Here is a 24,380-nt window from a genome sequence, read left to right on the forward strand (position 1 = left end):
AAATAACAAAATAACCAGCAAAATTGATATTGGGACAAATGGAACTAATACAGAAGTAGTGATACTTAATTGCACTCTTTGTCTGCTTATCTTATTTCCTAGGCCAGGAATAATAATTTTTGTTTCTCTGGTACCCAGTGCAAATGGACCCTAGCCTGATCATGGATTTCAGATACTATCATAATAGCTTGACTACATATACTTACCTTGACTTACTATGATATCTTAACTGCATAATTGCCATCACTTTTGACAGAGGCAAGAAAATGTATGGTAATAYAGCTAGAATAACAAAATGAATTGCTTTTATGTAAAGATTTAAAGGCCTGTAAATAATTCTGRTTATGTCTGTGTATGAATGCCAAGCTATGAAGTGTGGAAAATCTGGAGGAACAGTCATACAGAAGAGGAGGAGTACTGCTAAATGAAAGTGGTATATGTAGACTCCTACCAGGTTTTTGTAGTATCAAAAGGCAATGAGTAAGGCTTAAAAATTAGAGATGCAACACTGAATCCTGAACTTCGGAACAAGAGCAGGAAAGCAAATTCAGTGGGATTCATGCATATAACTCTTTAAGGAACTGCATCTTAACTATCTGAAAAGAATAGCAAGTTCTTTTTTGGAGTAACRTTCTGTTGGCTCATCTTTCTTTCGAGTCATGAATCCAAAGTAGTTTGCCTTTATGAAGATTATTAGAAATATGGCTTTCAAAATGCATGTAATTGAAACTTCATCAAATTTGTTGCCCAAGATAATGGGTCAGATCTATAGCTGATACAAACTATAGGAGAGCACTTGAAGTGGAAAGGAGCTGCGATGGCTTAGAGTAGCTAAGGGTCAGGTCCCCTAGGTGTTGCATGGAAGCCTTTTCAGAATATTTTGTGCTTTCACCTGAGTCTGACTGCAGGGGCTGCTGTCAAGCACATGATCACAACCTTTAGCAGACATTAAGAGAAGAATTCTTCTTCTCTGATAGCTTCTTTTTGCAGCTCTCTCACCCTAATTCTCGCTGGAATAGGAAATAGAGTTCCTTGTAGGAATTAGGACAGAGGAGTTCTTGGGGAGGGGGGAACCACTAAGAAGTAGGTTTATCTGAGGTACCACAGAGGTGGAGCAAAACAGACGCTAGTTTTATTCCTGCAGTGGCGAGTGACTTGGATGATTTGCAAATACACCCCTAAGGCACTAGTGGCAAAGGCTCTAAATTGCCTATTTGCTGCCCCTTGGGCTGCGATGCTACCCCAAGTTCTGTCTTTGGAGCAAGACTTTTCACGGGTTGTATCTGCTTTTCAGAGGTTTGTTCRCTCTCAGAGAAACACTGTACCACCCTTTGCTTGTAACGGAAAGGTAAGAATGCTTTGGTTGAGGGCAAGGGTTAGGCGCACGTACTGTGTCGGAGCGGAGTTCAAGTGAAAGACAACAGATCCCGTTTTGTTTTGTCTTTGTGCGTGCCCTGACTTCACGGGGATGTCCTAGTCAACTTGGCCTGGCTGGATAGTCAATTTGTGCCTGGCTTTTTAACCTTTTCAGAACGTCCTATAGCTGATAACGAGCGGATGCTGGATATTCTGCAGCGCTTTGGGATGCAGAGAAGYGAAGTTCGTTTCTTTCTTCGACATGAACGCTCTCCCTGTCGGGAAGCAGGTAGGTGTTGATCTCAGCTGGTTAATTTATCTGTGTAAATTAAGTTCGGTTTCATTAATGAAAGGTTAATGAACCGGACTGCATATATAACATATTATTGTTGGTAGTCAGTATGGTGTTGCAGCCCTTTTTTTGGTCTGACTGTTCTTCTTTTTTTAATTTATTTATTTTTTTATTACTAGAGAATACTAGTAACAGAAAAGTATGGTAGCTAAGTACTCTTCTTTGAACTATTGCTTGTTTGAACAGAGATTCTGTCCTCACTTGTCAGGCCTGAGAGCTAAATCTGAGTTGAAACTTTTGCTGCTTTTCTAGTTTGTCGTCCAAGGCCATTGCATGCAAAATAGATTAGCCAGAGAAGTCTTTGGCCTCCAAATAAGGAATATGTAATCTCTCTCTCTCTCTCTCTCTCTCTTTTTTTTTAAATCTAGTAACCAGACTGTTGTCTGGTAATATAATTTATTATGTGAGCTTAATATGTTTCACCTGGATAATATTTTACTAGGGATGATAAACTTATACCTGGCAGAAGATAGAGGTCTTCTCTGTTTTTCCCGTAATTTGCACATTTATATTAGTTTCAGTAATGGAATTAAAAATCAAGTTTCTGACTGAAAATGTAATGTCATTGTATTTTTAATCTAAATAACACAATTCTATATGTTCAATAAAGAACTTTTTTTGTTCAGTAAGGTTTTYCCATACATTCCATATTAATCTCTTCAGCAGAATCTTTAAGACATTTACATTTAAATCAATCTGTTGGGTTCTTCTCTCTTCTCTTTTCTTACTTTGGTCTTCGGTAATCTTCCTGTGTCTTAGAAATACTGCATTTGTGTTAAACAGTGATATTCACTGCATTACAAAATAGTTAAGCATATCTTGACATTTGAATTGTGTAATGATGACAGAATGAGTTTATGAAAAGTTAAAAGCTCTACTGCYTTTATCTACTGAGGATCTTACTGTGCAGTTAGTAGTCAGGATGTAATTTTTCAAATCCAGGGTACTCAGTGCTCATAACAGAAGTTTAATCAACACTTTATTGGCCATAGCTTAGCTAAGCAATATGTTTGAGGAGGAGCAAGTGAATAGGTAGGAGCTCTGCTGTACTTACTAGTCTTTCAGGAGCATACTCTTGAAATAGGTATCATGGTACTGGGAAAAAGCTGACAGAGATGGTTGCATCCTGTAGTGCATGTGTCTTACAGGGAAATGAGTCAGTCAGCTTAGTATTTGGCACCTGAACACCATTTGTGCATAATTTGACGGAAACATTTAAGTGGGATTCTAGTTAAGTAGCATCTTTACTGTCAGACTGACTGTCAGGAAGCAAAAGGTTTTTGTGGTAKTAAACTTTATGCTGTGTGCTATAGATTAAATGCATTTTCATGATAGGTGATTAACTATTGTTATTCCTATTCTCAGTGAGACAGTTGACAAAGGCACATCAAAACTTATAGATGCTGATTTTAAGACACTCTGGTCCAAAAGCCTCTCTCTAAATTACCTAGATACTTGTGTCATTTACAGAGGGGAACACTGCTTATAATTGTGCATCTGTAATGCAGACTTACCAAGAGCCTGTTGAGCAAGGGAAAATATTGAAACAACCTACTGTTGGTTGAAGTTTTTGCTGTTTATCTGTTTTTAAGCAGTCTTAYATTCTAAAATAAATGTTGACCCCACTCAGATACTGTTTCTTTTGGGAAGTAGAGAGAAAGTTACTTATATATCCAAGATTGTTTGCAAGCCATTGAACTTTTTTCGTGAAGTCATAACAACTAAACTTTTCATATGCTGTCATTGGGTAAAATCATGAACTAAAAGAGAAGCTTTGTTTTTCATTGTAATAGGATGAAGTTTTAGCCAGGCTGTCCTGTCATTTTAGTAAGTGTGACTCCTGCATGAGTATTGATGATTTTTTCTTTCTTGATTAGAAACGAAGTAAAGGATATTTTGTAATCCTTTCACAGTAGACAAGATTGCCCAGTCTGTTGAATAGCAGCCWCTTCATAAAAATATCTTGTGTTTTCTGTTAAGCTTATCTTCGTGGTAAAAACATGTGAAGAACAGATGTTCAGATTCTAAACAGAAAATGATTGTATTCTTTCTCCTTCCTAYTGAATGTTATGTCTAAAGGGATAAAGAAAAAATCCTACAATATATTACTATCTTTGACTATCTTGTATTTCTATCCAGGGAGTGGGCAAAGGTCTCAAGATCCAGCCTTAAAAAGGAATGGGGTGAAAGTGCCTGGTGATCGAAGAATAGAGAATGGAGTAAGTGCTTGATGAAACAGCCAGTGCAGCTAAAACAGACTTGAAGATCCTGCTGCAAATCCTAGCATGGAAAGCAAGAGGCCGTATTGAAGAGATTTCTAATGACTGCTCTAGAATTGTCACAMAGCTACTTTAACAATTACCGCCCTTGTTTTCAGTTCTTAAGATCTCTAAGATATCCAGAGAATAGCTGCCATACCTATCTTTATATGGTAACTATTTAGGTGGAAAAAGATTGGGAAACGTAGTGCTAAGTTTTCATGACAGATCTCCAAGCAGTAAATTTAGCATCTTCCCCCCCCCCACCATCCAAGAACTGTCTCCCCTTTTTGTTCAGTTTACTGGTTATTTTTACCTCCAGTTCTGTCAGGAAGATGGCCTGCCTTACTTGCAGGTTTTGAATTGAGACCAGTTAGTGTCTTGCAGTCGAATTTGTTGTCGTTGTATCTTCTGGCCYACCAATTATGGGTATAAGACTGAATCTAGATTTAGGAAAGATATGAACAGATATATAATAACAGTGATGCCTTTTGATTTTTCACTATATATAAACTTTCCATTTTCTTCAACTTAGGTTGAAGTGGTTTGAATTGCAATGATATACCTACAAACAGAGATCCATCCCACAATGTGCTGAGCTTAATCAGGCAAAGCTGATACATGCTGAGCTTAATTATAAAGGGCTCTGAAAAGTCCCTTTAAGAAGCACGGCTGGGATTTCACTTGAAGTGTTAATGTATTTGGAGATGTGTGCTTATGTTTGTTGCTGGACTAGGGCAATCATGTGCAACCTTACAGATGTTACTCTTTTAATTTACAAATATGCCGTGTCTTTACAATTATTTTATTAGGTGCTTAGTTATGATGTATATATACATACGTATACATGTGTGTGTGTGTATGAATATATATCAATATATGATTATAATACTTTAATTATACTTCTCTAAAGTAGTTCTATTGAATTCCACACTTGCCAATCAGTAATTCTGGAATTAGCATGCTTTGGATTTTCGTTGGCAGGTCAGTGCTCCAAGAATGGATATGACACTGGCTGAGCTTCAGGAGATGGCATCACGCCAGCAGCAACAAATTGAGGCTCAACAGCAAATGCTGGCTAACAAGGTGGGTTTGGAATGACGTTGTTTACAGCCAGGAACAAAGGTCGGAAGAGTCACATGAGGARGCGGGAGGGCTGGGGACTAGTTTTTTTCCCTTCTTATAAACGCAGTCTTCCCTTTCTTTGGCTCCTTGTTTTTAAATTTGAAAGTCAACTGTATGAATATCCAATAGCAAAACATTAAAATAATGGCAGTGGTAAGTGATCAAACAGCTTASTAAAAGGGTAGAGTGCATAGCATTAATATTATAGTTCATCCTYGTGGCTGTGCCAACCCTGTTTGCATTTGTATGGTGACCAGCCATTCACTGGTTTCRTCACTGAACGATGCTTTTGTCTCTGGATATAATACTGTCCTTTAATGATACCTTGGTTTTCCTGATAGAGTTTTATATGTCTGGTTTTCTGGGATAGCCATCTGGAAAAGATGGCATGTATGTGATAGAAGTAACCAGGAGAATGATTTATAAGTGCATGCTGAACAATAACAGAAAAGCTAATGATAGCACTTGGGATGCTCTTGAATTGATTAGGGAAAAAAAATATTCTGAACACRTCTGCAGAATTTGTAGCTTCATATTTGTTCATGTTATAGTCAATAGTTCGTATTTGACTTCGGCATTGTTGCTGCATCCTGCTCTTGAAAATGTCACAGTAAACATCACTATCAGCAGAGAATCTTTAAACACCAACCCATCCTGAAGTGTGTGCAGCTATCTGAATGGCTGAGTCCCTGGCCCTTCGAAGAGTCCTGTATTGGGGAAGGAGGCTGTTCTGCGATTCTTGTCCTGCTCTTCATCAGTCAGAAGGCCTGTCTYGCTCTCCTTTCAAGATCAAATGTACAATTTTTTCCCCTCCCTTTTTGTATGATTACCTTTACAGAAAGTATATTTTTACCTCTTCATTTAGCATCTGGTTTTGTGCCTTCACTGAGGTGTGCTTACTGAAAGCTAAGTGGTTCAAACCATGGGTTTGTGAGGTTGTGTGGCAACTGCAAGGTGGCACAATGGCCCACTGTGGCCCATTAAAAATAGCCCATAAAAATTTATTTCTGTTGTATGGTTAAAAACTGATACGAAAAACGTAAAAGTACAAATATGAGAAATTAGTCAGCTTTGAATTGACCAAGTGATTAGAGTATTCACTTGTAGTTTAGTAGCAAAGTTTATGCCTRTTCTGCCCAGGCAGCATATCGCCCTCTCCTCAGTTTCAGTTGTGAGATCAGTATTTCATATCAAAGATAGATCCATTTTTTTTTTTTTTAATTTTATTTTTATTTTAACTCCTGGCTATTCACCTATTCACTCACAAGTGACAGAAATAGATATGCAGGTCTCAATATATAGCACCAACACTGTGGTCACTGTCTATAAAACCAGAAATAGGAACGTTATGTATACTTTCTGTAAAGGGATCCATACAAGATTAGAGGGGGGGAAAAAGGTTTGTGTGTTTGAATTTGTATGGCCACCCATCAGGCAGATGTTTTTTGCCTGTGGTTTGCAGAAGAATTGTCTGATGGGTGTCCTTCAGGAGAATTTGTTTCATTTAAGRTGCCTCTCTACAAAGGTATCTAGGAAGGCCAGTTTGCTCTAAAGAAAGGCCTTCCATTGCCTCTTTCCTGCGTTCTGAAACCAGATGCAATATTAAAAATAGATACTGAGGGAAAAATACATACTTGCTTTCTAGGCATGGGCTGTAATGTCTATTTTTAACGTTTTTCAGTATGTGATGGACTCTAAACTCCTGCATACACTGCAGGTGCTGCTTGGCTTTCTCCAGAAAGCAGGCTTGCTTTTTGCCCTTCCTTTTTCAGTCGAGTTCAGAAGAGTCCACAAGAGTTCCAAATGCGACTGATGATTTTAGGAGGAAATGTTTAGCTCTAATGTTAGTAACTAATGATAGTCTTGGCAGTTATTCTTTGGCTGAGTGCTTGGGAAAGCCTTAGTAGCTCTCCTACCASTGGAAGAAGCTATCATATCCAGAACTGAAGTCATGTGTAATGGCCAATGGTTTAAAGCAAGTTGCTGTAGATGATCTAGTGGTTCCTTTTAGATATAAACTATAGAGATCTATGTTGAGACTGATGCTGCACCATCCTACTCTTACACTCTTGGAGAGGCAACTGGATCCTCTCCACTAAGACAGTGTCTGCTGTATAAATGGAGTCAAGTGAGTCACAAGCCTTTAAGCTTTTCACCTTGGTTATGAAGGGTTCCCTATTTCTTGCATTTTTTTGTGTTGGGATAGCAGTGAACATTACCTAAAAACGATCACATCTCAGAACTGTGATGTGCAGCGACTCCCACATCTCAAGAATATGCAACAAAACAAGAAAAAGGATAAATAAGAGTGAAAAAAAATGATGAAGAGTGTTTAGAATACTTTCTGTATAAAGAATGTCTAATGAGGCTATAAATCATGCTGGAAAAAAAATGTGTCATAAGATAGCTACAAAGTATGAGCAGCACAGAGAAGGAAGAGAGGAAAAAAAAATACTAGCTCTTGCAACTCAAGAACTAAGTAGTGGTTAAATGGAACTGGCAAATGAGTTTTTGGAACATTGAACACAAATGCTAACATTTTTCTAAGACTTAAAAAGCTTTTCAACAATTTAATAGAAGGAAAATTTWTTAAGGACTATTAGACATGGATACCACCTCTCTTCCAGTAGGTCCTTGCACTACAGAATGGTGGTGCTTGGAGGGTTGTACTGGGACAGTATCAGTATGTGCTTGCCCTTTTCTCRGAGACTTCTGTTGACACTGGGAAGTCAGGATACTGGGCTAAAGCAACTTTTCTTTGGAGYTGCTGTGACTGTTTTTAAATTTTGAGACTTTGTCAGTACCTTGCCATAAGCCTCCCATTTAAAAAAATGAAACTTTCTTGTCTTAACTGCAGGAACAGCGTCTGAAATTCCTGAAACAGCAAGATCAGCGACAGCAACAGCAAGCTGCTGAGCAGGAAAAACTTAAGCGACTGAAAGAAATTGCTGAGAATCAGGAAGCCAAACTTAAGAAAGTCAGAGCACTGAAAGGCCATGTGGAGCAGAAAAGACTCAGCAATGGGAAATTAGGTGAGTTCCTGTTGGGGGAAAGCAGCTTGCTTTTTTTTTTTCTTTTTTTTTTTTTTTTTTTTTTTTTTATAAAGCATCTGTTTTGGAACTCTAAAATTTAAGGTGATTTAAATGTTTCAGTGGAGGTATTTACAGAATTCCAAGAAGTGTTAATCTTAATTTTGGTGTATTGTATTTRCCAAAAGAAGTTCTGAATGACCTAGAGGAAAATATTTTCTTATTTTAACATTAGAATATGCCAAAAGTGCATTTCTACTGTGTGTTTTGAGTCGAATGTATTTACTCTTTTATTTCAGTGTGGGTTGTTTCTTTACTTAAATGTTCCTTCCTTAAATACCTGTTTACCACAGTAACTTTTTCCATCCTCAGTGTTAATACGCTGCATATGCTTAGACTGTTACTCTTTTCTTGGACTGTAYTGAAGCAGTGTGTGCTGACTGGCGTGGTATCCACGTTGCCTCTTGTACAAGAGGTAACTTAATGAACAAAGTTGCTGTGTATTTTAATTACAGAAATCAGACTAGTGTCCAGCTGACAACAGGGATATTTGAATGCTTGTAGTACACCAGCTGATTATTCAATATTAAATAGTTGTTTTGGGCTTCATGTCTAAACAGATTTTCTTCTGTTTCTCTCTTTCTCCTCCCTGTCTACATACTATAAAAAAACTTGTCATTTCCAGTAGCAGTCAAATGAAAACATACTGTTTTATTTGTTTTTTTTATCATTAAAAAAAAAAAAAAAAAAAAAAGGAAGAATGGTGCTTTGCAGATAAAGCAAAAATGTTTTTCTCTGGGGAAAAATAATCATCTTTTTGGGTTGTATTGCACAAAATAAATGTCGATTTTAAAAGAATGAAAGGGCAGTAGAGTAATACTTAGATATGGAGAAGTGTTTAGATCCTGGAGCGTGTGTATCTATCCCTGCACACTCCCTGGTAGGTCTGGTCTTGGCACTTGCTTGAACTCACACTGGTTCCTTAGACTTTGGAATTCAGCATTCTTAATACCAAAATTCAGAGTTCTTAATACCATAAATATGCCTTGTGGTTAAATGAGTATCCTCTTACAGAATTCAGCATGATGTGAAATCTAGATGAAATGTGAATCTAGATGTCAGATGAAATTCAGCCTGACAAATACATTTCTGCTCGTTTCCACATTTCTGCTTTATTTTTACTTCAAGCAGCCAAGAACTTTTTCCGTTTTTTCCTTTCTTCCTTTTTTTCTTCCCTTCCTCCCTTTCTTTCTTCCGACAGAGTACTAAGTAGACRGACTTTGCCTAGTCCTGCTAGGTGCTGGGGTGAGTTTGTTTCAGCGAGCGGCTCGAGGAAGAGCCAGTTTGGCAGGGAGCAGGAGCCTGGAGCCGGAGCTGCTCCGCAGGGCGCGCTCTGCCCCCCTCGGAGGCAGCCCACGCCGGGCCGCTTCTCAGCGCCGCTGTTGTGCTCTCTCGTCCTCTCTAGTGGAGGAGATCGAACAGATGAACAGTTTGTTCCAGCAGAAGCAGCGCGAGCTGGTGCTGGCTGTGTCAAAGGTAGAGGAACTCACCAGGCAACTGGAGATGCTGAAGAACGGCCGGATTGATGGTTACCACGACAACCAGTCGGCTGTAGCCGAGCTCGACCGACTGTACAAGGAGCTGCAGGTAACGGCAAAGCTGGCTTGGGATCCAAAACTCTGCTGGCTGAAAGTTGGTTAGATTGCTGCTCGCCTTGCTGCAGAGAAATCCCGCTGCTCTTGCTCCACGCTGAGCTGCGTAGTTGTCCGAGTGTTGAGGCTGTAGTATTAGCTGTGTTGTGTTCAAGGTAAAAGGTGGAAGGAGAATTCAGTATATACCTTTTCCTTTAGCAGAATTTGGAGATTAATCAACCTTTTCTCCAGAGAAAAGGAGAAAATAATCTGAGTGCAAGTATGACATGACCTTTTAAAAAGAGTTTGCTCTTTGTTACTGTTTCCTGTGCCTGGTCCTGAAAGTTGATTTGTTTCGATTTTTGTTGTTGTTGTTKTTTTTTCCTGCCTTCTCCTCCCCCCACCCCCCCATTGTGAATTTATTCAGTTGAGGAACAAACTGAACCAGGAGCAGAATGCCAAGCTGCAGCAACAGAGAGAGTGTTTAAACAAGCGCAACTCGGAGGTGGCAGTCATGGATAAGCGTGTTAATGAGCTGCGAGAGCGCTTGTGGAAGAAAAAGGCAGCTCTGCAACAGAAAGAGAATGTACCAGTAAGTGCTGGATATTTAATAACAACAATAAAAAAATCTTGCTTCGTTTGTGGCCCGTCGGTCTGAAGTAAAGATTTGCTTGTGGGGAAGGCTATTCAGATGCTACGCTTGTCATCTTTATCTATATGTAGTGTAAGTCTTGTATTATTAAAGTACTTTTCAGGGCACATTGGTGTTAACCTACTTTATGGGCCGGTTTTATGGCCAAGGACTCTTCTTATGCTGTCTTGGATTTTTTTCAGATTTTTTTCATTATTTATTATAGCATGTTAATATCCATTAAAGCCTAAAAAGCTTCATTCTTAATACTGGAATATCACTTTTCTGTTGTTGTTTTATCCTTCTTGACTTGTGGTTCAAACTCTTTGAATGGATGGATGCTGCAGCATAAAATCCTTTTTTGTTTTATTTTTTAAGGTTTCTTCAGATGGGAATTTACCTCAGCCGGTAGCTTCTGCTCCAAGTCGAGTGGCAGCAGTAGGTCCTTACATTCAGTCCTCTACTATGCCACGTATCACTTCCAGACCTGAACTTTTGGTGAAACCAGCATTTTCAGATGGGACACAAGATCTGCAAGTACCTGATGGTCCACTAAAAACGCAGACTCTGCCCAACATGAGAGCTGGGAGCAGTTCACAAGCTAAAGTTCCTGCAGGTAACTTGCAATTAGTAATCCTTCTCCGGAACTGTTTTGTTTTGTTCTAATCTACCAACACTGAATTTTCTTTTCAACAAAATACTATTGGAGATGTCAGTCTTAGAATCTGACAGTTCTTGCAGTGACTGTATCTTCTAAGCACTGAGGTTATAGGATTCAATGTGTTAAATTAAATAATCCTCTTAATGAGTAATTTGAACTGTCGTAAGGAATAGAATACAGGAGGATTTTTATGTAAATTAATGATTCTTTCTTATATTCCTAAACCCTCTACAATACAGTTCAAATTTCTAGAAGCTAGCTGTTCTAGCACACATCTAGTAAAAACCTGGTGGCAAGACTTTTTTTTTTTAAAAAAAAAAAAAAAAAAAAAAAAGCCAGATTTTTTTTGATTTTTTTTTTTTGGTTATGTATTTTGGGGAGATGACACATATAAAGAAATAACCTGCATTCTGAGAAATAATATAATGCAGACAGCTGATTGTAGCACAGAAATAGCAATAAACTTCCTGACGTGTTGRTGCGTTATGGCCATGGAGAGACCTAGGTGCAACACCTGACAGGAGGCTTGGTCTCTCCTGCTTAGAGTATTAATGGAGGTTTGCTTCCTTCTTTCTGTGCCTTTCTCTGAGATAAAATTTGGGTCAGTGAAAGAAAGTCTGAAGTAACTGGAGAGATGTAAAGATCTCTTCCTCTCATTCTTGGAAGCAAAAGGTTTTCCTTTCCACTGAGAGATAAGAGAAACTTGGATCTTCCCTGAAGGAAGAATAGAGGCTGAGCTTGTAGGGTAATTCTGTTCCTTTTGTATCTTCCTTTCACCTCTGCAATAGTGACAGCTGTACAGGAAGTAGCCATTGCACAAAAATAGTGCAAGTATTGTTCACCCTACTGGAGAAGGGGGGAATTGTTTCTTTTTATCTGGTTTGCAGATATGAAAACTGCTAGAGTGGAATTTTAGCTCTGATCTGTATAAAATCCAAATGTTTTTTTATAGGAATATGTGGTGATGTGCTATTTGGTGAACTAAAACACCACTCCTTACTTCTAGCATTTTGGCAAAATCTCTTATTCCCTAGAGAGATATATGGTACTTCAACAAGATGATTTTTCCTGCTACTCGTCATTAGTATTTGAACTGGGTATCATATATGGTAATATATAATTTAGTAGAGAGAATTTGGTAAAATGTTTAAACTAATAACAAGTTGCAAGCATTAACTTGGTTGTTTATGAAGCTGACTTGGTATCTACCTCTAATTGAATATAAAAATCAGCTCTAATTCAGTTTCCATGTGCATATTGAACATACAGATGATTTATCTGCTGTTTTGGATATCGCTGTCTGGATTTATTTCTACTTTAATGCATTTTATATATATTTAGCGCACGTTACTTCTTGCCGATTCCTTCTTACCATCCTATCACTTCTTCKGACTGTAATAGCCAAGGGAAGTTCCATCCTAGCTAGAAAGAAACTATTTTAGAGAGGCTTCTTGTCTGAATGCCTAAAAATGCAGACACATGCAGCGTGCACTGCCTTGGTAGTTGTTCCTATACTTGGTTTTGCATTCTTATTATTTCAAAACAAAACAACCCCCTCCCCCAAGCAAACAACCTCCCCCACCAAAAACAAACAAACAAAAAACAAACAAACAAACAAACAAAAAAAAACCCCTGAAGTGATGGGGCTTACAGCAGCTGACCTGCATGTGATACTTGTATACTGTCCAAACCTGATGTGTGGGAAAACAAACCTTTCCCCATCCCAAATGAAGAGGTTAGTAAAACACAATTTGAGATTGACTTGTACCACTTGCTCTCTCCTAGGTTCTGTGGTCCCCAGTTCAAAACCTTCCCCTTCTGCCTCTGACTGGAGTAGTTCAAATGTGGACAATCTCATTAGTCAAGCATCAGTCTTGACTTCAGCAAAAGGAATTGTGACCAGTGAAGGACAAGGTAAGTTCTTATGTGTTTGGTTAATTTTAAAATGTGTAAAATCAAGTTAATGACATCTGTTTCCCAAAATGTTTGTGTTAATGCACAGAATATATTTGAGCAGACCAAAAACACTAATATCGCCATAGAGACTTTGGTATGATGGTGGTGGGATTTTTCAAAAATACCTTATTTCAGGTGTTGGAGACTAATGTCTGCAAGCATGCTGTTTAATTTGCAAGAACTAGCATTCAGCATACCCCTGGGCCCTCAGTGCAAGGAAAAGATGCATACAAAAAGCATCTCCTATATAATCTGTCTCTATTACTACTGCACAGATGCACAGAAGAGGGCCCTTATTCCTGCAGTTTTGTTGTCTTTTTAAAAAAATCTTCCTTTCTCTAACACCAGCTGAAGGAGAAAGTTTTCTGCGAGACAAAGAGAAGAAAGTGCGCCCATTTTCAATGTTTGATTCTGTGGACCAGTCTGCTGGGCTGGGCACACTGAGGAAGAACCAGAGCAGCGAGGATCTCTTGCGAGAAGCACAGGTATGCAGGAAACATGCACTACTGTTCAACTCCTAACTTTATCTGGTTTTCATGCATCCTATTTGAGAGGGATTACTACACAGGTCTACAAATACTGCTATTGAGAAGCTCTTTGAAAGTACCTAGGTTTTCTTTCAAGAGAATACTTCAAAGAAAAAAAAGTCTTTCAGTCTTTGAATGTCAATTGATCATTCAAAATCCTTCCCTCTACTCACGATGTTGTTTGATTGCCTGCAGACGGCTGGGTTACTTGGTCTAGTGTGTATATATGTATTTTTTTTCAAAGTTTACATATGCAGAAGTATTTGTGTGGGGCTTTTAGACACCTGTTCTACCATTTAATTCAACGGTATCTTTCAGATGCTTGATTGCAGCAAGACTTCCCACCTAAGTCTTGGCACAAGGGCATTAGCTGATTGGGTGGTGGGGCAAAAGAACATAGAAAAACTGGAAAGATACCAGGTGCTCCACTGGAAAACAAGTGTCTTGCCTAAAGACTCTTATCTCAGCTACCTTTAGAGAATTACTATGCACACTCATCATTTGTTTTAAATGTAGCTGTTACAGAAGGAATTAAGGGGAACAGGTTCAAAGTTTGGTACTATAAAACTRGGATGATAAAATGTTTCAAGAAGTCTTTTCATGTTTACTAAGTGAGATTGTAAACCGCATTAGAGAAATAGTACAATTGCTAGATACTGTGTCATCTGTGGGGGCCAACGGTCCCTCCCAGCAGATCTCTGAAACCTATTTTGCAGTTTAATCTTGATTTAACCCTTTCTTTGTCTTTCAGACAGCCAATAAAAATGTAACAAAAGTACCACCACCTGTCCCCACTAAACCAAAACAGATAAACCTGCCTTACTTTGGTCAAGTTAATCACCTGCCACCTTCTGATACTAAGCTGGATGGAAACCCACAGAAGCTGCCTTTGGCTATCGTAACTATGGGGAACAAACAAAAACCAGTGGCACAGCAGCCTTCCCACRCTTCCCAGCAGATAGGGCAAAGAATCTCTGTCCCTGCAGCAGGTCCTTCCTCTAGCCAGGACCAAATTCTTCCCGCGTCCAAACAGGAGAGTCCACCAGCAGCAGCCGTGAGGCCTTTTACCCCTCAGCCGTCCAAAGAGACCTCACTTCCACCGTTCCGAAAGCCTCAAACTGTGGCTGCAAGTTCAATTTATAGCATGTATACACAACAGCAGACTCCTGGGAAGAACTTCCAGCAGGCAGTACAAAGTGCTTTGACAAGGGCGCAAACCAGAGGACCGCACTTCCCAAGCAGTAAGCGTACGGCACTCTGCCGCTCTTTTCTCTTTATAAAATCTCGGGATGGATATACATTCCACCTGATTCGTGCATGCAAAGTTGATTTTGGTTAAATAAGTGGGTTAGAACTGTAAGAATCTTAGGGGGTTCTTGCAAATTGCATATTGGTGTTCTAATCAAAAGTGCAGAATATCTGTCTTATGTTTCCAAAATAACTAAGTGATAGCGGTAAACCTGGTTAGCAGTTCAGTTCTGTTCAGTCAGTTCTAGTATTCTGCCTCTTTGCCCTAGATAAGTGAATCAGGATGCACATTCTTGTGAGGCTTGTTGATCAAATATTCGCAATTGTTTTTCCCCACCCCTTCTCTGAACTGCTCCCTAGTGTATGGCAAGCCTGTGATGGCAGGTGCTGGTGCACAGACTCAGCTGCCACAGACGGAGAATGTCTACTCAAACCTCCAAGGCAAACCGGGCAGTCCGGAGCCTGAAATGGAAGCAACGGCCACTGCTCATGAGAATCAGGAAACAGAGCGAATTCCCCGTCCCCTTAGCCCAACCAAACTGTTGCCTTTCTTGTCCAACCCATACCGCAATCAGAGTGATGCTGATTTGGAAGCGCTACGGAAAAAGCTGTCCAACGCGCCCAGACCGCTGAAGAAACGTAGCTCCATTACCGAGCCAGAAGGACCTAATGGGCCTAATATTCAGAAGCTGTTATATCAGAGGACCACTCTGGCTGCCATGGAGACTATCTCTACCCCATCACATTCCTCCAAGCAGACCACATCAGCTGCCAGTCCTGAAAGCCCAACGGAAATCCCGAATCCTTACCTAAGTGCAGAATCGGAAAAAGAAACAGCTGCTTCCACACCAGAACCGGCCATAGCTGAAGAAGCAGAAAATACACCAGCAGATCAGAGTGAAGTTCTTCTGCCCTCAGCAGCTTTGGACACTGTACCTGAAGGAACGACTGACAGTGATGAACTCATGCAACCCAAAATGGAAGAACCAAGCCTCGAGGCTTCGCTGCCATTGGAAGTATACATGGAGGAATATCCTCCATACCCACCACCTCCATATCCATCAGGGGAACCGGAAAGTTTGGGAGAGGACTCATTCAATATGCGACCTCCTGAAGTTACTGGACAGTTTTCCTTGCCTCCGGTAAGTATTAGCCTACAACTTGAGCACTCTGTGAATAAGTCACTTCAAATTCTGCAAGTGGATCCTCTGTGTTGTATTGTAGAGATCGTTGGGAGGGTGTGGAGAGTAGTTGCACAAACAGGATAGAAGTCTCTCTATAGGTATCTGTTCTGTTTGTTTGGTGCTGTTATCTCGAAAATGAATGATGCTAATGAAAAGTCTCTGCTGTTTCTAAAAYGAATGACAGTAATGAAAAGTTTTAAATGGAGTTTGGTACACAAATATTAAAACTCTTCAGGGCTTTAAAATGCATTCCTTATAGAAGTCAGCCTACTTCATCCAAATTTAATGCCTTTGTAAGAGTAAATAAAACTTTTTTGAGGCACAAATACAAATTTCAAGAGTATTTGCTACTATTGTTGATACGAGATGGAATCTAATTATCTTAATCTCTAGTCATATTTATTTATTTGGAAGCGCATTGTTTGCAAAATAYGGAGGAACAGAGTCTTTTCTGGTCTCCACTCTAACAACCCATTTGTAGATGCCAACTGCCTGCACTTCCTTTACTGAAGTATTTTCTAATTTTTTCTTTGGAACTTTAATTGGACACCAGTCAGTTCTCAAGTTGCATCAGAGTGGAGTCCCTTTGGGCTAAGGGTAGGCACCACTTTACTGTCCTGATGTTTATTTTGGAAGCCTGTATCTGTTCTTGTGGTATGGTGTTATCTCACAGTTGTAGAACAGAAATACTTAATATTTTCGGTTCCGTGAAGAGTTCTGTTAAAAACAATCACAACAGAATTTTCATAAGTTGATGTAGAGAAGTGTGGTTTCCCCACCAACACCACTTCAGGGCAGAGGAGTTAAATGTTTTAGCCTGCTTTTTACACTTGTAATTTCTGCATTTCTAGTCACTCTATGTTTTTCTTTGTGCTCTTAAAACATTGTCCTTCCTCCCTTTTACAAGGAAAGTTGAGTGCTAGKATTTCCTAAATTGTAAGAACTCAGTTCTGGATGGTTTTGTAATAAATTGGTGATGAGAATAAACTAGCCCAWCTTCTTGATTCATATTTAAATACTTGGGTTGTGCTAACAGGCTGCTTATTTAAAAAGCCTGTACTTGTGGTATTAGGTATAAATCAACAGGTGAAAGAGTATTTTCTGTGAATCTCTTCTTCTATAGCTTATCTTCACATGTTTACTCTTGCAAAACATGAGTCATTTCTATTCCTCTTTGCTTGGACATCTGTCAGAAATTTGCATAGCCTTATGAATAGTGTTTATTACTACTGCACAGCCAGCTGGGGAGAGTGCTGGTTTAATGTATGCATATTCTCTACAGCAAAGAGCTGCGTGAAAATAAAGCTATAGAAACACTTTGTTTCACAGTATCAYTGTGAACATGTTAAGTTATTCTGCACTTGGTTCGACATTCTTATGGAGACCATTTTCCGTAGCAGTTTTTATTCCTGTTAATAACTCTGCTAAACTTAGCAAATCATTAGGAAGTTATTTTTTCTTTTATTTATTTATATTGAGCATAGATGTTATGTACTTCGTGKAGTCTTAAGTTTTGTGGTTTGTGTGATAGCTGTAAAAATCAATGCTGAAATAACCTGAACACAAACATTTGCATTTATTTTTCTCTTCTTTATAAATTTGAGAGTCTAATCRTCTTGATGCTTTTGATCAAGGTGATTTCTCTATTTGAGCTGAGCAGTGACCTTTGCCTAAGATGTAGGGAAAGATCTTTCATAGAATGTTCCTGATTTGCTGTATTCATACTGTGTGTGTGTGGGGGGGGGAAGTGTTAGAAAATAGTATGAATAGTTTAAATTTCATGCAAAACTGCTTTAACTGGTCATTYTGTTGTTATTCTTAAATTAACAACTTTATATTCTTATTTTCCCAGCAAAAAATACCTGTAACTTGTGTTRCTTTTTCACAGGGGAAGAGGACAAACTTGCGTAAAACTGGCTCTGAGAGAATTGCACATGGAATGAGGGTGAAATTCAATCCCCTCGCATTGCTTCTGGACTCGTCTTTGGAGGGAGAGTTTGACCTTGTGCAGAGAATCATTTATGAGGTACAAATTCCTATCTTTCAAGAAGAGGAGTAGCAATCTCAGTTYGAACTGGGAAGTCAAAGCTAAGCTGCTTGGAACTGGGATGAGAGACTGAAATAACACCACACAGCCTAGATTTGTCTCTGAGGAAAAAAGAAGTCCTAACAGAATTGGCCACTTGGAAGCTCATTTTAGCTGTTACATACGCATTGGATATTTAGCATCAAGACTGGAAATTTGCAGGCTATTTTTTCTGTTTCTTAGGTAGCAAAGTATGTTCCTCCTTATCTAGCAAGCTAGCAAAGTATTTGACAAGCAAAATTCACTTCTCTATTAAACTGTAAGCAAAATACATGTATCTGAGGTTTGTTATAAATGCTTTTACTAAATTACCAAGATACTGTAAATATTTCTCTGAATTCCTTTTTTCTCACTGTTAAAAGGAGGCTACAGGCTCACATGTGAATATTTTTGTGAGATATGTTACTCCTGCAGTCTTCTCCCTGTTGCTTATATTCTTTATAGAAATATGGCTCAAAATTATATTTCAGAATAAGACAACTAATTTTCCTACATGTAGAGATGTTAATTGTAGAGAGCTTCGTTGGAATGTGAATCTTTCCTTTTTTGGTTGAATAGGTTGAAGATCCTAGCATGCCCAAYGATGAAGGGATTACTGCGCTTCACAACGCTGTATGTGCCGGGCACACAGAAATAGTTAAATTCCTGGTACAATTTGGTGTGAACGTGAATGCTGCAGATAGTGATGGATGGTAAGACTTTCTTTAAGAATCTCTGAACATTCACTGCAAGAGAACTGCTGCTTGGGGGCTGCCACGAATTCCTCTGATGGGAGTGGCAGTGCTGGATAGCCCAGCCAGCTTCTTGCCTGTCATAACAGAAGGCTCCGTGAAGCTCTTGGCTCCTGAAGAGATGGATTTGGTTTCTGCAGCAACAGGAAGGGCCTTTGTGGGGGGATATATAGAGGAGAAAATAGACAAATCTATACTAATATTTCTTATTTGAAAAAAGTGTATTTCAGGCCTGGTGGGGTGGATGCAAAAGTCAGGAAATATCTATTTCTTTGAGATATTAGGCATATGTTTAAGGCAATTTATACGTGATGAACTGTTTGCTGAAATTCCCAGTGTTCCCTCAGAGTGTGATAGCATACACCTTGCACACACTCTGGGTGGTTTCCAGCACTGCCAGCTCTTCTCAATTTTATGTCCAGTACTCAGATAATTAAATAGCTCCCTCCTCTCCCCCTCCCCCCACACCTCCCAACACACCCCCAAYCAGGCTTGTAAATGATACTGGGTTACAAATCCACCCTTTAGGGTGCCAGGGGAGCTTATTGATTGAAGGGCTATGGCAGGGCTGTGGTTTACTATTGTATTTCTGCCTCTAACAAAAGTGTCTATGGCCCAAGGCTGTGAGTAGAAATACTCGTCATCCTACAGCTGTAGTTGCTGCAGTTACCTGTACTTGTCCCCAAGTCCAGTCTTGAAGGCATCACGTCAGTATTTTTGAGGTGGTCTCTATTGCAATGATGAATGTGCTTAAAGTTTTGATGGATTAGAAAAGGACAGCATGACCAGAGATCCATACTGAAACCCAGCTTTAGGGCTCTGGCAGCTCCAGGTAACTGCTGCTATCTGTGAAAAACAATTTTCTTGGCAGCCTGGGTTAACTGCTTCTGGTGGGAGACCTTCCGAGAGGCTGCACTGATTGCTGGAGGTCATGCCTGAAAGTGGTTTGCCCCAAGGAGTCTGTAAGTCCTGCTGTGAACAATAAAAGTCACTTGTCTTCTCTTTCTTCTTGGCCTGCAGGACCCCTTTACACTGTGCAGCATCTTGCAATAACGTGCAGGTGTGCAAGTTCCTSGTGGAGTCCGGTGCAGCTGTATTTGCTATGACCTACAGTGAYATGCAAACGGCTGCAGACAAGTGTGAAGAAATGGAGGAAGGCTACACTCAGTGTTCCCAGTTCCTGTATGGTAGGTGGTGACAGCTGAGTTCTGGAGCGTGCTAGGTTCTCACCTTCCGTATGTTTTTTGGATGGGGAGTGGTAACTTGCACATACTTTTGCCCATGCCCCAAGTTCCTCTTGGAGAGGATTTTTAGCCAGCTTACTGCAAGAGTGAGGWCCATCTGGAACTAGCTTTCCTAGCTGCTGAGCCTGTAGAGATGATCTGAGTAGTGTGAGTTTCCTCTGCATTAAAACTTTGAAATGRACAGAGCACACGTGTCAGGGAACACCTTAGTTTGAGACAACGATTAGGCAGATCTTCCCAGGTAAGTACTGCATTATGCACAAAGGTGGTGTGGATCTCTCAGGGGGCAGTTCACGTTCTGCCTAATGTCTTTAAATGAGGAATACTTCCTAAGATGAATTTTCAGAATCAGGAAAGCTATTGCCAAGTTTCTGCCTTAATAGAGGTTTGTAAGCATTGAATTTGACTTTCTGGCATTTTTATTTTCTGAACTTTAAGTCAGATGGGGGATTTCTTTGTAAATCTTATTCATGGAGTAAGGCTACAAGGAAACTTTTAATAGAGAGACTGAATTCCCTCGGGGGGGGGTATGGTGACTATTAAATCAGTGAGGGTATTAGATTATTTTTCTTACGTTTTTATGTAGTTCTTGCTGTGTAGGCACCTATCAGCTGGACTGTCATTATCTGTAAGAGGCTGGAGCACTGAAAATACAGCCTTTTTCTTTTTGTGGAACATGGGAGGTCTGAGCAGTATGAATGTCTGTAGCTGCTCAGCTAGCATATTTCAAAGCAGTCTGTCCAGCTGTCCTCATTAAGTTTGAAGACTGTGTATCTTGGTGCCAAATATACAGATTTCCTTAGGAAAGGAGGGAGCCTGTCTGACTAGCACCTGAGTCTGTGGACTAAGTCGAGCTCCATTCAGTTTTGTATCCATACTCCGGTAGTGGTCATCAACAGAAAATGCCCAAGGAAGATTATAGGACTAAGTTAAAAAGAGTAATACTTAACTATTTTTCTTTTTACTGATTTTTTTTTAACACTGGCATGAGTCAGAGATTAATACCTTGTGTTTAACAGGCCTTGAGAAATTTCTTTCAGAAATTTGTCTGATTCTTAAATTCATATAAGCAGCCTCCTGGGGGAAGGAGACCCATGACTTAACTAGGCACAGTGTGAAGAAACACATTCTTTTTGTCTGTAGGGTCTTTTTTTGATCGCACTTAATAGTCTCAYGTAAATTATTATAAGATACTTTCCAGTGCATCTTGAAAGGATTATAACGCCTTGGCTTACTGTTGGCTTTTCCAAATTGAAACATTTTGGCTGTTTGGCTGTCAAATTCTCACATTGTTCCATTAGCATTTAATCTCACTGCTGTGACTAKTCCTGGCTGCTTACAGTCACGGTGAGAAACTCATTCACCGGCAAATCTTTCCTAATGTAAAGGAAGTTTGGGATGTGTATCTGTTTCTAGAACAGATGTTGCATTAGAACCTGGCCTGTTGCCTGCAAGATGAAAAACCTGTGTGTATTGCCGAGGAMAGCATTTGAAGTGTAGTATTGACTGATTTACTAAATTTCTTTAGGAATGTGTGAAGAATGAACAATATTAAAAAGCATTAACAAATGCAAGTATGTTTAAATTAGTAGTTGTTTAGTGTTGAAATCACAACTTTGATGTTACTTAAATAATTTTTAAGATTTAATTAACTTAGTACCTTTAATAGCATGCTTTTACTATTACCCTGGTGCAAAACCTTTTTTCTTTTTTTTGTTGGTGTTTTCTTAGAAGACCACATCTATTGTGTGGATCTTCTTCCTCTGCTTTGATATTCAGTTCTGGGTTATCCCTTACATGTGTGCAGAGCCTAGCTTCTGCCAAACTTTATTTATTTATTTATTTATTTTGCATTTGATTTAATTAAGAGTGAGAGAAGAGCTTTTATGATCAGAATGTGATGCAGTGGAAGTAACTCAATTTTACAGGAGCTGCAATGCAGAAGTGAAGAACTTCTTTTGAATGAATACTTCCCTAGCAGACATAGGCTTTAGTATAGGATTCTTAACTGTACTAGGTAAAAGATGGAGAGAGAAATGACAAGTTTTGTGATACGATATACAACATAGCTTTTTATATCYTCATCATGAGAAAAGGGTAACAAACAGAAAAACAGCAAGATTCACTGATTTAAAATGGAGTAATTAGAGAAACAGAAGTTTATATAGCAATTGATTAAAATTCATAATTTTTTTTGCTATCTAGAAGCTGAGGAGCAGTATCCTGTATACTGAGAGTATTTCATCTTTGGCTATGGCTGTATATTCAAATTCTAAAAAAAGAGCAAGTTTTAAATAACATCTGTAAGGAGTGTAGATGTAGATGTACTTGGGAAAAATGACAAGCCAGAGTGTATCAGTCATTTTTTTCCATCAAACAGCAGAACAGTGATGAAGACAGTGGGCACTGTTGTCTCCTTTTGACAGCTAACTGGTGAACTAAGAATACAAACTAGTGTTTCTTGCTCATCACTTATGTACAGRAAGCCTGAACACTGGCCTAAAAATCTTACCTTTTTATCCATCGCAGCTCTTCTCATGTTCATTCACTGTTTACACCATGTCCAAAGAATACAAGGTAAGGAAGGACTCTGGTGTGTGCAAGGACTAACTTCCTGACACCACATATTCTGGGAATGACTTTCAGTAGACTGATTACAAGGTATGAAGTAGTAGAATAGGAATTGAGATATTTTTTCCTGGCTGTTGTCCTCTAAGAGTACATTGGTCTTTCCAGTGATCTGATGTCAGGATCCAATTTTTGTATTGAGCTGCTTTGTGATTTTAATGTTGCAGGAGTCCAGGAGAAAATGGGGATAATGAACAAAGGAGTGATTTATGGACTCTGGGATTACGAGGCTCAGAATGATGATGAGCTCTCAATGAAGGAGGGAGACTGCATGACAATCCTGCGCCGGGAAGATGAAGATGAAATTGAGTGGTGGTGGGCACGGCTGAATGACAAGGAAGGCTATGTTCCCCGCAACCTGCTTGGGGTAAGTCCTTCTTTCTTTCTTTCTCTAGTATTRAAAGAGATCAGATTGACAAATCTAACAGAAATTTGACAATGCTTTGGCAGGTGCTCTTTAAGTAATATTTTTTTCTATATGTCAAAAGCCTTGAAGTTAGTGGCCTCTACTTTCCTTCCCCTTTTCTCTATTATTATTTTTTAAAACAGCTGTATATGGATATCAGGAGATATTTTCAATTACTTCTCCATATTTCTCCTTGTGACCGAGTTGCTAGAAAACCATAGCAGATGGACATATGTATAAAAGCTCCATTAGGCTTTTTGCTATATATCCAGGAACCCTTCTGCAGGAGATGAGAGGTTCTGCTAATGCTAAAGATAACTGCCTTGAATTTTAAGGTGATTGAAGTGTGATGCTTGAAAGAGGCTGAACCTTCTTCCTCATATAGATAATCCTTATTCTTACACTGGTTAGACTTCCAGAGCAACTACATCTAATTCAAAGTAAGTTTTCATTTGTTTCATTTTTAGGCTAGGCCTACCCTCAAAGTAATAAAATTCTCCCCAACATAGTGCTTGCTTAGCTTTTCCTCTCTCAATGTAAACGTTTCTAAATTGAGAGCAGCCCCATGTCAGCCCTGCACAATAGGGTCTGAAACAAAGGCTTATATTATTTTTTCTGCCCTGGGGCAGCATTGTGCATATGCTACCTCTTCACCAGCTGCTGTGCTCAGCAGGAGCACAGGTGTGTAAGAAATGAGGAATGTTTGTGCTTCTGTAATGAAAAAAGCACAAGGCAACACAGGAGAGACAGCAATAGCGACTCATCCTTCTGAGCACAACACAACCCTAACAGAACCTCTGGGAAAACTACCCAAGCATTCCCTGTTCCCTGCTTGTGGCTGTTCAGTCTTGGTTGTATTGCTACCTAAGTATTCTGTGGTTATTCTCAAAAGCAACTACTGGACTTTTAATATAACAGCTGAAATCCAGGCCAAGATAGTCAGCCCTGAGAAAAAAGTCTTTGGTAGTTTAAAAAAAAAAAAAACTTAATAAAAGACCTTATTAATCACAGCTGCTTTATTCTTTTGCAGTTATGTGCACTGAACAAAACTAAGGAAAAAATTATCTGCATCAGTACTCTACCCTTCTCAGTGGTTCACCACCTTCCTAGGCTATGCAAGGACCCTGGAAGTGAACACAAACATGATAATATTGTCAAAATACTGACTTCTTAATACTGAACAAAACACTACCAGGTGTTATCAGRTGTAATGAACTGACTCCATCTCTGCTGGTGGTGCAGTCACAGTCAGCAGGCTGAGGACAGGTCTTATGGATAAAGTTGCTGGCATTTCCTTAATCATTAGCTGAGTAGGAGAAAGAAATCT

At 39.3% G+C, this 24,380-nt stretch overlaps 1 protein-coding gene across 2 annotated transcripts in view; it reads left to right on the forward strand.

The window, feature by feature from the left end:
• Nucleotides 1-24,380, forward strand: part of TP53BP2 (tumor protein p53 binding protein 2) — a 48,846-nt gene that overhangs the window by 22,604 nt on the left and 1,862 nt on the right. For both annotated transcript variants that reach the window (XM_085311739.1, XM_085311746.1), the window contains exons 3-17: nt 1,532-1,645; nt 3,848-3,927; nt 4,951-5,052; nt 7,949-8,123; nt 9,586-9,767; nt 10,179-10,343; nt 10,761-10,998; nt 12,829-12,957; nt 13,348-13,484; nt 14,278-14,767; nt 15,135-15,916; nt 17,847-17,984; nt 18,603-18,736; nt 19,796-19,962; nt 22,815-23,014. In XM_085311739.1, the coding sequence (XP_085167865.1) occupies nt 1,532-1,645; nt 3,848-3,927; nt 4,951-5,052; nt 7,949-8,123; nt 9,586-9,767; nt 10,179-10,343; nt 10,761-10,998; nt 12,829-12,957; nt 13,348-13,484; nt 14,278-14,767; nt 15,135-15,916; nt 17,847-17,984; nt 18,603-18,736; nt 19,796-19,962; nt 22,815-23,014 (3,233 nt within the window). The remainder of the gene's footprint in view (nt 1-1,531; nt 1,646-3,847; nt 3,928-4,950; nt 5,053-7,948; nt 8,124-9,585; nt 9,768-10,178; nt 10,344-10,760; nt 10,999-12,828; nt 12,958-13,347; nt 13,485-14,277; nt 14,768-15,134; nt 15,917-17,846; nt 17,985-18,602; nt 18,737-19,795; nt 19,963-22,814; nt 23,015-24,380) is intronic.

Source organism: Rhea americana, unplaced genomic scaffold (genome assembly GCF_003343005.1).
Source record: "Rhea americana isolate MKP2758 unplaced genomic scaffold, rheAme1 scaffold_109, whole genome shotgun sequence".
NCBI lineage: Eukaryota > Metazoa > Chordata > Aves > Rheiformes > Rheidae > Rhea > Rhea americana.